This window comes from Semicossyphus pulcher, unplaced genomic scaffold (assembly GCF_022749685.1).
Source record: "Semicossyphus pulcher isolate SPU_LCO1_2020_fin unplaced genomic scaffold, fSemPul1.0.p SCAF_18, whole genome shotgun sequence".
NCBI classification, from domain to species: Eukaryota; Metazoa; Chordata; class Actinopteri; order Labriformes; family Labridae; genus Semicossyphus; species Semicossyphus pulcher.
Genome location: NW_027211691.1, coordinates 3,180,473 through 3,192,886, shown reverse-complemented (window position 1 = coordinate 3,192,886; position 12,414 = coordinate 3,180,473). Strand labels below are relative to the sequence as shown.

At 42.9% G+C, this 12,414-nt stretch overlaps 1 protein-coding gene across 1 annotated transcript in view; it reads right to left on the bottom strand.

Annotated features, from left to right (window-relative positions):
* The window catches only part of LOC138595814 (partitioning defective 3 homolog), a 409,339-nt gene that overhangs the window by 121,863 nt on the left and 275,062 nt on the right, over positions 1-12,414 (bottom strand). Inside the window, exon 16 of the mRNA XM_069667257.1 lies at positions 11,674-11,860. Coding sequence (XP_069523358.1) covers positions 11,674-11,860 — 187 coding nt within the window. The remainder of the gene's footprint in view (positions 1-11,673; positions 11,861-12,414) is intronic.

Below are 12,414 nucleotides of genomic sequence, written 5' to 3'. Positions count from 1 at the left end.
AGGGGCTTTCAAAATGGTCCTTCTGAGGTGTGCAGGAGGCCGATCCAGCTGACTGCATGGATGCATAGCTGGGCCATGGAGCCGGGAGCTGCCTTCAATCATGGGATAAAGCATCAGAGGCCGTACAGAGGTCTGCACTGCTGGCATGTGCACCGTGATGACACTATACAGCTGAAATAATTTACACATTTCTGACAGAGAAGTCTTCTGATTCATCTTTGTAACTATTTTGTCAAACACGACTTTCTTGTGTACGTGCACCTGAAAGTATCTGATTCAAAACTGGATATATAGACTGTATCAGTAAAATACTTGTGAGACTTTCCTGCCAGTAAGGCCATTGAATTGATTAAAATCGTTCCATCAGTGCCTCACAGAGGAGCAGCTGCACCTGTGATTTGCTGCAATCTCCTTTTAATTGTGATGAAGTTGTGGAGCGAGAGAGAGACAGAGAGGGAGAGAACAAGATCAATTAAGACCTCTTTGTCTGTCGTCTGACTCTTGCGCAGACCTCCTCATTCATTCCCTGCCGGCTGTGCGGACGCTTTAATTGAGTTTTAGCTGCGCTGACTTGTCCAGTCTGCTGCATAGGAGAGCGACTGACAAGGACCAGGCAGCGAAGATATTTCTGGAAAGAGCATGTGGGAGTTTGTGCAGCTTACTTTTATGGTTAATGCTAATGGAAATTTACCTGCTTAGCTGTTCTAATATCCTTTATTGCAGCCTGTTCAAGGCGGGAATGTTTCGTATCTATTTAGCCTAGCAGTTCTGTATAGGAGGTACAAACATGGATTCGACTTGTATTTACTGTTCTGCCGTTAAGCCAGCAGAAAAGGTGGCATCAGAGCCAAGTCGACTTCTTACATGGAGGGACAGGCAGGACAGGACAGGGCTGTGATGTTTTAAAGACATTGTGTATGTGCAACTCAACAGCTAGCATCTTACTTAAAATAGGAAAAGAAGACACAGCTAACCTCCAGCAAGTGAAGACGTCCACAAGAGCTCCTAAAGAGGAGGGGATCAATCGCCACATAACAGGGATGGTAAAAGATCATTATCATTGTGTACAAATAAATGTTGCTGCCAGACCCGTATGTTATTTGCCCCCACTGATGCCGATCCTTTTGTTTTATATGGTTATTATTATTACAATTAGAGTACCACCTAATCCCGACCTACGGAGGTGTGATTGGCTGGGACTTTGAGTTTGCCATCAGGGCTTTGTTGCTGGATGTTTTCACCCTGGAGTACAGCAGATTGCTGCTCCTGCCCGTGTAAGTGTCCACAATGACACTTGTTGTTCTTCTGACTTTTTTCACAAAGTTAAAGAGACCCTTGGTAAGATCAAAAACCAACAGGTAAGGAGCACTTCCTGGACTCAGGAGCTGGAGGTACTCGTTGGTGGAAACATGTAGCTAAAAAACAAAAGAAAACACCAAGGCACTCACTTAAAACAATTAAAATGCCTTCAGTATATTGTCAAAATCCCTGACGATGGCATGTTGCCAAAACGCGTCTAATATAATAAAGGCATTTAGTGGTTTAACTGGTGGTCTAGTGGTTAGGATTCAGCACTCTCACCACTGCGGCCCGGGTTCGATTCCCGGTCAGGGAATTTCCTTTGTGGATGTAGCTCAGTGGTAGAGCGTGTATGAGGCCCCGGGTTCAATCCCTGGCATCTCCACTCCCTTCCCAAATTTCCCAACTGGGGATCAATAAAGGATTATCTTATCTTATCTTATCTTAAGGAACCGATCATGGTTTGATATAAAATCTTTTACCTCTTACAGAATCAGAATCATAATACTTTATTTATCGCCGGGGGGAAATGTGGGTGTTGCAGCTACTCTGATACAGAGAGGGAAGCATTGAAACATAGGGAATAAAGAAATACAGCAAATATTGACAGAGTAAGAAATACTTAAAGTATGTGCATTCATGTACACTAAAATAAGACATAGAGATAAAATGTTGAGAATTGGATCCATGGTGATTTAAATATAATTGTCAGAATAAGAGTTCATTTAGTTAGTTTCCCAGCCAATCACAGCACAGTAGGGCGGGACTAAGCTTAGGACTAGTCTCCATTGGTATAAAAAAATTACACCACCCATCATCCCTGTTTTACTGTCAGGACGCAAAGCTGCCATAATGACAGGCCTTCTTTGCAATGTTATTGCAGATCTCTGTATACAAAGGTCTAATGAGGTAGTGCAGGTCTCACACACACACACACACACACACACACACACACACACACACACACAAGCACACACACAGAACATAACACAGGAAGCAGCAGATAAACACACTCAAGGTGAGCGCAGAAAAAAGAGCATGTATGACATGCTTGTAGCAATGGCACGCCACAGAGACGTGGTAAATATTCATAAAGCTAGAGGGGGCTATTTGCATTTAAGGTAAAATAAACAGCTGCAATTTATGCATCTGTGAGTGTGTGTGTGTGTGTGTGTGTGTGTGTGTGTGTGTGTGTGTGTGTGTTTGTGTGTAGTATCTAGTGTTAAAATCACGGCCAACCTAAATGGACATTTGAGATTAGCTGAGTCGTGTTTACGCGCACGCACCACAGGCCTGTTTCCATTTATATGTAGTTATGCTGATGGGAAAAACACACATGCTCAATAGAACACTTGTGATTCTTAGTTACATTACTGATGATAGAGACTATTAGGCAGTCAACTGAAGTAGGCAGTCTGCCTGCGTTGTTAGCTTGGAAGTTTGTTTGTTCGTGTCTATGCGGACCTTTTCCACTTTATATGTTAATTTGTGAAATTGTTTACCAGCCAATGTGTATCTAAACACTCGTGAGACCGAGGGCGTCTGTGCAGCAGTGTGTGTGTGAGTGTGTGTGTGTGTGTGTGTGTGTGTGTGTGTGTGTTTGTTTGTCAGGAGTCCTTTTCCATCTCTGCTGGTTGACAGACTGTGTCAGAGCTGCCTGGGAAATGATGTTTCCACCTGTGACATCTCACAAAGACAGAGAAGGACACAGTCTAGTTCTTTCTCTCCGTCGCTCTCGCCGTCCACTTCTCGTCCCTCTCAGCCTAAACAGAACTGACACCCATCCTCCACTCTGTCTGTCAGTGATATCCAGAACGAGGTCCAAGCCTCGGGGACAGAGGTAGTCCACTTATATCAGGGGTTTCACAGTGCCCCTAGTGGCCCAGGTGGAGGAGTGATGCTTCATACCTCATAAATCCAGATGTTGAATAGGTTTTACTGCATGGAGAGTATGGAAGCATTTAAACAGTATGTTATTTGTCTTGCATTTGACTTGTAGGAGGTGACATACTTTCAGTATTAGTAGGGAAAAGTCTGGAATAGTTTGCATCCAGCTTTTGTTTCGTTAGACATTTTAGGCCTCGTCTTCACGTACACAGGTGTTTTTAAAAACGTAGCTTTTTCTCTGTTTGGGCCTTTCGTCCACACAAACGCCATTTACTAGATATTCTACTTTGTTGTAGACGAGGTAAACGGCGAGGTAAACGCTGTTTGGCTCGTGACGTCAAGGCAGTGCGACATTATCTCTTTTGAGAGGCGTCACAAATGACTTCCAAAATGACGGACGTGACAAAAACAGTGATGCTTCTAACCTTGCTTACACATGTATCTACAGAAACCCGTCCACTGATATATCATTCCCCTTCCTCGATGCGCCATTGCAGCCCGCCAGGTAGTCTTCAGGCTCTATAGATTTTTTCAGACTTTTGATTGGCCATGATTTTCTATTTCTTCTGCGTGACTGGGCTATATCGCCGCCTGTTGGTGTGGCGTTCTCATGACAGTGTTTCGGTTGTGTTTTTGCGTTTTCTTTTGGACGGGGATTTTTTTATAACCGTGCTTGCGTGGACGGGGTTTTTTTGGCAAATGAAAGAGGGAAAAGCTTGTGTACGTGTAGACACAGCCTTAAATGCCTGTGTCAGGTATTCAGTGTTAAATTTAATCAATGGTAGATTAAACCCTGACCCGACCAATGGGGAACAGGCAGACACCAGAGGTCTATGTTTTGTCGTATCTAACCAAAGTTTTATTCTAACAAACTGTTTTTTCACTTTGTAAATCAAATCTTTCCAAATAACTTAAAATCATTGTTTCTTTGTGCTTTAAAGAAAAACACCAATGTATTGGAGTCCTCAGGGTTACCATTCAAAAACAGCCACTTTATCCAGCTGCAACTCTGTATTGAGTTTGTCTGCCATAGGGCCCAGTTAAACTCATATTATGATTGTTTTAGAGCAGTTGATTTTGGGCGTTTCCTGGTCTGACAAATGTGTTGGTAGGATGAAGGTGGACTTTCAAGAGACAGAAGTTTAATAAAATCAGTCGTGGAAACATCATCCGTCCCGTTCATGACTATGCTTTTGGAGGTGTAAGACAAATGGAACAGAGAAACAGACCTGGATCAATTAGCGCAGGAAAGGTCAGAATTACTCAGGTGTTTATGATCCCTGACAACTTTATGTCTGACTGTCTGTGTGCTCTTGTGCAAACAGAGCAGCAACTAACCATCCATCGATTTCTGGAGGTAAGACGATAAAAAGAGATGAAACTGACAGGTGCTGATTCTGACGATGAGGACACATGATGCATCAAAAATTACACGTTGAATGAAACACTTTAGTTAATTCTTATCAGCCCACAGGTTGAGCTCATTAGTTTAACAATTTATTTTTAGTTTTGAGTGACAGTCAGCCTGTTGCTGGTTCAAATATCCTTAAAGGAGCAGTTCGCCTGGAAAAAGCCCCTGTCAGTCAAAGTTGGTGTTCTCTGTAATCAATAGAAGCAATAATATTTGAATTTGGCGCCATAGCTGTGGAGAAAGTTGTAGAAACAGCTCGTGGTTTGGCCCATTCTACATTCCTACAACACCCAGCATGCATTGCGCCCCTCCCTTGGAAAGGAACGGCCCAGCGAGAGACGCTGAAGTGAAATACTACCGTTTTCCAGTCAAGGACGTTGATCGCTGCAGGCAACGGGTCAGAGCGGTACGGAATCTGAAATACGACGAGAATAATCCGGACGATTTTGAACGAGACATAACATCGGAGGCACGCGTCCTATTAAGAAAGTAGTTTAGCAAGCGCCCTGGCCTCCGCCAGCGTTTTATGTAGTCTGGAGGTTTTCCAGGGCCCATTTTGAGGCTCCCCATTAGAGCATGATTGGACTGAGGTTTAAAATCAGTGAACTGGCCCTTTGACAATATTTGTAATATTCTTTATTGTGCTTTAATATGTTTGTACACATTTAAGATTTCATTATGGGAAATGTACAACTATTGGTTGTGTTATTAAGAGTAAATTACAGGAAAATGGGTTAACAAGGGGCAATAAAAAGCCATTAATGTTCAACATGGATAAACTGTTGGATGTTTTATTTCAAATGGCACAGAAGTCGCAGCTTTTCGTTCCATTCCTTTAAGTACGCTTGGACTTATTGTGCACAGACACATTAAGCTGCTAAATGAGAAAACAAAACCACTGTGGGCTCACAGAATAAAAGAACACAAGGAAGCAGAGGGACGGAAGAAGAAGAGTTCTCAGTCTCTCAAAGAGCCTCATCTTCAAGGTTGCTTTGCTCCAGCACTTTGTAAGTAGGAGGTTCATACTCCACTCCTACACGCGTCTCCTGAGCATGGGATGTGTGTTTACAAATGCACGATGCTTACTTTGAAAAGCAGTTTTTTTTTTGCTGCTACTGAAGGAAGTTAGTGGCATCTCTGTAAGGATTACATCGACTACCAAGGGGGCATCTTCATGAGAAGGAAATATTCATGCAGGCGTGGGGGCTGGTGCGATGAAGGGTTATAGTCTCTCTGTTTAAGAACACAGGATTCACACAGCTACTTAGCAACTGCTTTTCAATGATTGCTACATGACTCTAACAACGCATCCTGTGCACACTCACAGTGATAACACATTCCTAGTTAGAGTGAACAGACACACCCTGCACCTGCACTTCATCAACTTCTGGGATGAAACCCAGGTGGACGCAGAAAACACTCCCTCTGCTGCATCTGATGGATCCGCCTGTTTAAGGAGCCGCCATGATTCTACACTAAATTACGTTTCTGACACTGCTCCACATTCCATCACTGAGAGAAAACCCTTTCATCGTATTATTTATCCAGATTATTCTGCAAACCCTGAATATCAGCTGGTGCATGTTATCTGCTTCACTGTAAATCACTGGGACGCGGTCTTTCCTGTTTGGATTTGGATTCAAACTAATGAAGGAGGAGGCAGATACCGCAGAGTGAGTAATGTGACGGGTCAGGACCTGGCGCTCAAATGAACTTGTGCGGATATGCAAAGTAATAATTTACAACCTTTATTTATCCAGTGAAACCTGGCGGAAGACACATGCTGGTTTCCATCACCTCCCCGACTAACACACACTTTACCCCTACACACACATCCTGGACTAAAGCAATGCAAGTCAGCAATGCAAGTCTTCTAACTCTGGCTGGACTTGTAGGTTTTACTTTACCTGGTCTCAGCATTCGAACCAACTCAATGCTACCACAACCTAGCTGATAAAATAAATAATTTTATTAATACTAATAAAACAGTCTGTAATACAGCAGCAATCTGTACACGGCCATTTTAAGAGACGTCTAAAAGCATGAGGTTGTAATATTTACAGCCCGGGTGATATTCATTTGAGGCCCGTAAAGCTGATGTGGTTCATAACAACAGGACAGCTCAAAGTAACAGTAAGAGAAGGCAGCAGAGTCTAGCAAGAGGCATGTATGCACACACACACACACACACACACACACACAGAACACACACACATTAGGTATTGGCTAGGGAAGTCAAGAGGAAAAAAGTAGGTCAAGTTATGAGTCTCGTGTGAGATGGGATTTCTGCATCAAAACAACGAATTATGTTTGGGGCTCCGACACGTTAACGCACCAACACAACACAAAGTCAGAATCAGAGAGGAAATACTGTGAAGTAAGAGATGAGAGCATAATATATATAATAGATTTGTGTTTACATTAGTCATATTTCACTTATGAAAACCACTGCCAGCTGCTGAAATGACCTTTTCATTACCCCGACATTAATAGATTTAAGTAAACTGGGATTAAATTAATTTTGCAAGCCGACTGGCTCAATGCGAGAGTGTGAACAAAGTCGCATCATCGTTTAACTGAAGAAAAGAAATGAATTCATAAAGGGAAATAAAAGAGGAGAGGAGGAAATCTGAGTTCCATCGGGTGAAAAGAGGACAAGAAGAGAGACTTACAATTATTACACAAGCCAACGAGCTACTTCTGCGCTTGGTGTATGCTCTGTAGGTGTGGAGCTGTGGCCTTGGCAAGGAGTCTCCCACGGGGAAGCAAGGCTGCATAATGCTGGGGGGGCAGAGGTGAGACTTTCACAGCTCTGCACAATACATATTCAATACGTCCAGGACCCCGGCTGCACTGCTGCAAGAGCTTAATTAAAAAGTAACAGTTCCAATACAGTGGAGTCTGGCTGACCCACATCCCCTGCTGGCTCTGTAGGCCTGTTAGCGCTGCGTTTGTGTGTCGTTGTGCTTGCGTGTGTGTGTGTCTCTGGCGCACTTGAAAAGGAAAAGGAGAAACAGTTAAAGCCAGTCAGAGAGAGGATAGACACTTGGTGCGTTTAAGCAGCTGTTAGTGTTTGAGTATAAGAGAATGTGTGCCTCACGAGAGTGTGTGTGTTTGTGTGTGTGTGACTTTGAGGACATGAATAATTCACAATCACCCTAGGCAGTAGTATGTGGCACACTTCTTCCTTGTGTGCACACGTCATGCACGTGTTTGTGTGTGGGTCTGTTGGTTGTGTTTGGTGTGTACGTGTGTGTAACGAAGGAAGTCTGAGTGTGGTTCAGCCATATGCTGTGGACCTAATCCACTATGACAAAGCTCTGACATCATATGAACAACAGGCATGCTGAGCAAATCTACTCATTCATAATAAATGAGAGAGAGAGAGAGAGAGACAGAGAGAGAGAGAGAGAGAGAGAGAGAGAGAGTCTCCGGGGAAAAGAAACAAAAATACTAAACAAATAAATAAATAAATGTTGCTCCTCCATTTGTCCCAGCCAGCATTTCACCTTGAACAGAAAAACAAAACATGTTTATACGTGTGACCTCGGCCAGCCAATCACGAGAAAGAGAAGCAATCTTTATAATCTAGAAAAATTACATAAATCGAAAATTGTATGCAACCGTCAAGCTGCAAACGATGAAGCCAATGTGGAAGAAATAAAGTCACTTCTGGCTCCAGAAAACCAACATGGTGGCAGCTATAATCCCGAACTCGAGGCTTCATTCATGCAGATAAGAAACCAATGGATAGACGTCACAGCGGCTACATCCATTATTTATACAGTCCACCATTCATCAGTGTTCACACAGCGTCACTCTGCCAGGAAAAGAGGGTATATTTGTATACTGAAAATATATCAACGAATACAAAACAACAGCATAAGTAGGTCTACATTAAACATGAAAGGTCTCTCTCTCTCTGAGTTTCTCTCATGTGATTGTCAGAAGACCCTTCTCACGGCAGCGGGACAAATAGGAAGTTACGAGGGATTGACGAGGGAAGTTTGTCCACTAATTGATCATGAACGACGTCGTTCTTTCACATGGAGAAAGAAAATAAAATAAACCAGATGTAATTAAATGTAATAAAATTAATCTGTAGCTGGGATATCTTGTTGACAAGCACGGGACAAGAATAATGACCTTTAAAGTGTCTACTGGGATATTATGATGTCGGGTGAAGATGACCTTTGACCTTTTGGGTGACAAATGTCAAATTATCATTTAATCCTGGTTGACGTTTGTGTAAAATTGTGTCAAATGGCTCATGCTGACCTTTGACCACTAAAATCAAATCAGTCCATCCTTGAGTCCAAGTGTACGTTGGTGCCGATATCAAGTTTACTAGACTGGGACGGACGGACGGATGGACAACCTGACAACATGTCAGAGTATCTGGTTGTTAAGTGGAGTCACACCTCCGCATTAAAATGTTTCCGGGTCCAAGCTGTGACAACGACTCCTATTTACAGTATTCCACAGTGCAGTTTTCCTAAAGTCTAAAAATTATCCTCAGTTGTCTTTTTTATTGATCTCCATGTGTGCGTAATGTGTCCCTGACGTGTTTGTTATCACACATGGTAAAACAGAATAACCACGACGGGACACTAAACGTTTGGCTTTTACCAATGAATGCTACCGTAAGCTAACTTTAGCTTAAAAGGATAGAAATGGTTGGCAACCGAACACAAAGAGGTGGGTTCATAGCTACTTATACAGTTTAAAGTTCACAGCAATAAAAATGCTTTTAGCCCATATCAGGAGTGGCTTCATCTTATCAAACAGACCAGAGTGGCTACAGGTGGTTGTTCTAATCCAGCAAGAGCGCATCGGCTGCCTGTCAGACTGAGATCAATCAATAATCAGTAAAAAAAAAGCCAAACAGGTAGACTACATCCAGACAACTTTGGTATAACTTGTTTGTAAATGCTAAGTGCCGAGCTAGCACAGTGCTAGTGTAAACCTTTACGGTGTTAGATGAGAAATATCCCTTTTTCTACATGCTCACATTGTGTATGATAACGTATTGGCCTTTCATTTACAACTGCTCCGGAACAGAGAGCAGGGCGAGGCTACATACTGATAACTGGCATCGATTGCTCGGTCATGTCGAGTTGCCCTGTTCAACATCAGAAGGATCAGACCCTACCTGTCAGAGCATGCAACACACCTGCTGGTACAGGCTCTCGTTATATGACACATAAACTACTGTAACTCCCTCCTGGCAGGCCTTCCTGCATGCACATTCAAACCTCTGCAGATGATCCAGAACGCTGCAGCGCGATTGGTCTTCAATCAACACAAAACAGCACGTGTCGCTCCACTGTTCATGTCCCTCCACTGGCTCTCAGTCGCCGCTCGCATCAAATTCAAAACCCTGTCACTCGCTGCAGCAACAAAAACAGCTCCTGCCTACCTGAACGCCCTCATCCAGGTCTACACTCCCTCTCGCCCACTACGCTCTATGAATGAAAGGCGCCTGGTGCTCCCATCACAACAGGGCCCTAAGTCACTAACTAGACTCTTCTCTAGTAGTTTAGCCCCGGCCTGGTACCCATCACCTATGCTGTAACTCACTTACCCTCCAAAGCCTGGTTGAACAAACTTTATTTTAATGGATTTACAGATTTATAGCAGCTCTTCATGTTTTTGGTACCTTAACCAGAACATGGAATAACATCTGTAGAAGTAATCTTTGGCTTGCTAAAAGCTAGTTCAGCCAGCTCTTATGCTCTTTTTCATAAAAGGGAGAACAGCCAAAGTCACAACTCTGTTAGAATGAAATGTATTAAGTTCCTATTTGACTCTTAAAGACGCCTCAGTGAAAAAGAAAAGTGATTGTGAAGAGATTCACAGGTTCTGCTTGTGTTTACTAGGTTGTTTGATAGTGACCAACTGAGCGTTTGGACCCGGAAATGGATTCACATCACAGTTGACGTCAGACTTAACAAGCGGTTCACTAAACCTATGTTTAGTGAAAAAGCATTCCCAGAGGAGAATGTGGAGATGATTGGATGTCTTGTCTTTACATTTCCTGAACACTGCAATCATATAGAAAATGCGTATAGAGTAATTTTGAGTGACTGATTATACCTTTAAAGGTGAAAATCTATAACTTCCTGTACACTCTGTGCTCGATGGCTGCCTTTAAGAGACACATGCAAAAAGAAAGACTATAGCATTTTATTAAATCAGTATAGAGACATTCTGCAGTGCTGTGTTTTCTTTCTTTTCCCCGGTCTGTGAGACCTCCTCCGATTAACCGGCCGAGTCCCTGAAGAGACTTAGATCTCTGACAAGGTTGATGAGCCCTGGCTTTAAATTTTATTATGAGGGTGCTGTAGTCGGATGATGGAGGGGGGGCGCTGAAATCCCACGGGTGGTTGGGGGTGGAAAGGTGACGGCACTAAACGAGTCCCTGGGAGTTTTTTTTTTTGCTCACAGTCTGACTGCCACTGGGTCATCCATTATTTATCTCACACACACATACACACACACACACGCATGCAGCCATATATGTACTTTTGCAATGTCCAATAAACACACACTCAACCACATGCTCTTATACGACTGCGTCACCCAAAAGTTTCCCACATTTTGGGATTCTAAAAGCAGCCGTGAAGCAAAACTTTATTACTTTCCCATCAGAAACTTAGAATATGATATAAAAATGTTATTTTCTGGTTTGTTAAGTCAGATCGTCTGGTTTGCTCCGCTAAGGAAAGCCATCACGCTATGTAATAAATGTGGGAAATATCACGGAATAACTGAAAATATAGTGTATATCCCTGTGAAATTACATATTTGTAGGATTTTCCACCAATTTCTGCATGAGAGAGATCTCATTCCCTGGTTTCTGGACCAGTCAGGGAAACTCGCACCACTCGGGGGCAGTCCAGAAAGTTATTAACCAGCAGAAACCCCCAAAACAAACACACACAGCTACTTAACCTAAACCTCCTGCACGTTGCAACTGCACAATATTCTTCCACACACGGCCTGTCTGAAGTCCATCATGTAATAAATAATGCATCCCACTCCACTGCAAAGTAACAACAACCCCCCCTGCTTACCATTCATTCTGTCCAGGCAGCTCGTGGATCCACGGCAACGGGTTCTCTCCCACGAAGCCCAAGTCATCGTGAGAACTGGACGATGATTGGTCGGAGAGGTGGGCAGGAAGCAGAGGCGGCCTATCATCTTCGATTATCACTATGTCGTCCTGAGGCATGTTCACAGTCGGAGAGAGCTGGTAATTACCTGAAAGAGAGACAGAACATATATTTATAAGAGTTTCTCCACAATTATAAAACACAATCAGGCTTTTAAACATCTAATTAGTGATAAAAAATGTGATAAAATCTGACGAGACAATTTGTGCTCATGCTGAAGCAAAGTCAGACATGCACACATACTCCTCCACAGACATGTTTGTATAAACTCAATCATTTTATCTTAGTAATTACCAAGATAATACTGTAAACAGAGATAACTGTGCTCCTTATTATCGTTCTCTGAAATGTTCACATCAGGGAATGTCTGAAGGACACCAACATTTCTCAGAAAGGGTGAATTACAGTGCTTATCGGCTACATTTTGCAATGCTGCATGCATACAAAGAAGTCGCATGACGAGACAATATCCACAAAAATGAATCACTCGTGAAAATACACAAAAATGGAAGCACAGACACAAATGACAGGACAAAGTCACCATCAAGACTCCCGGGAGAAGCCAAAACAATGATATAATGTCTGCTATCCAGAGTCCAGTCTCGTAATGTGACAGACAAAAGTTGTAGCGCCGAGTAGTTT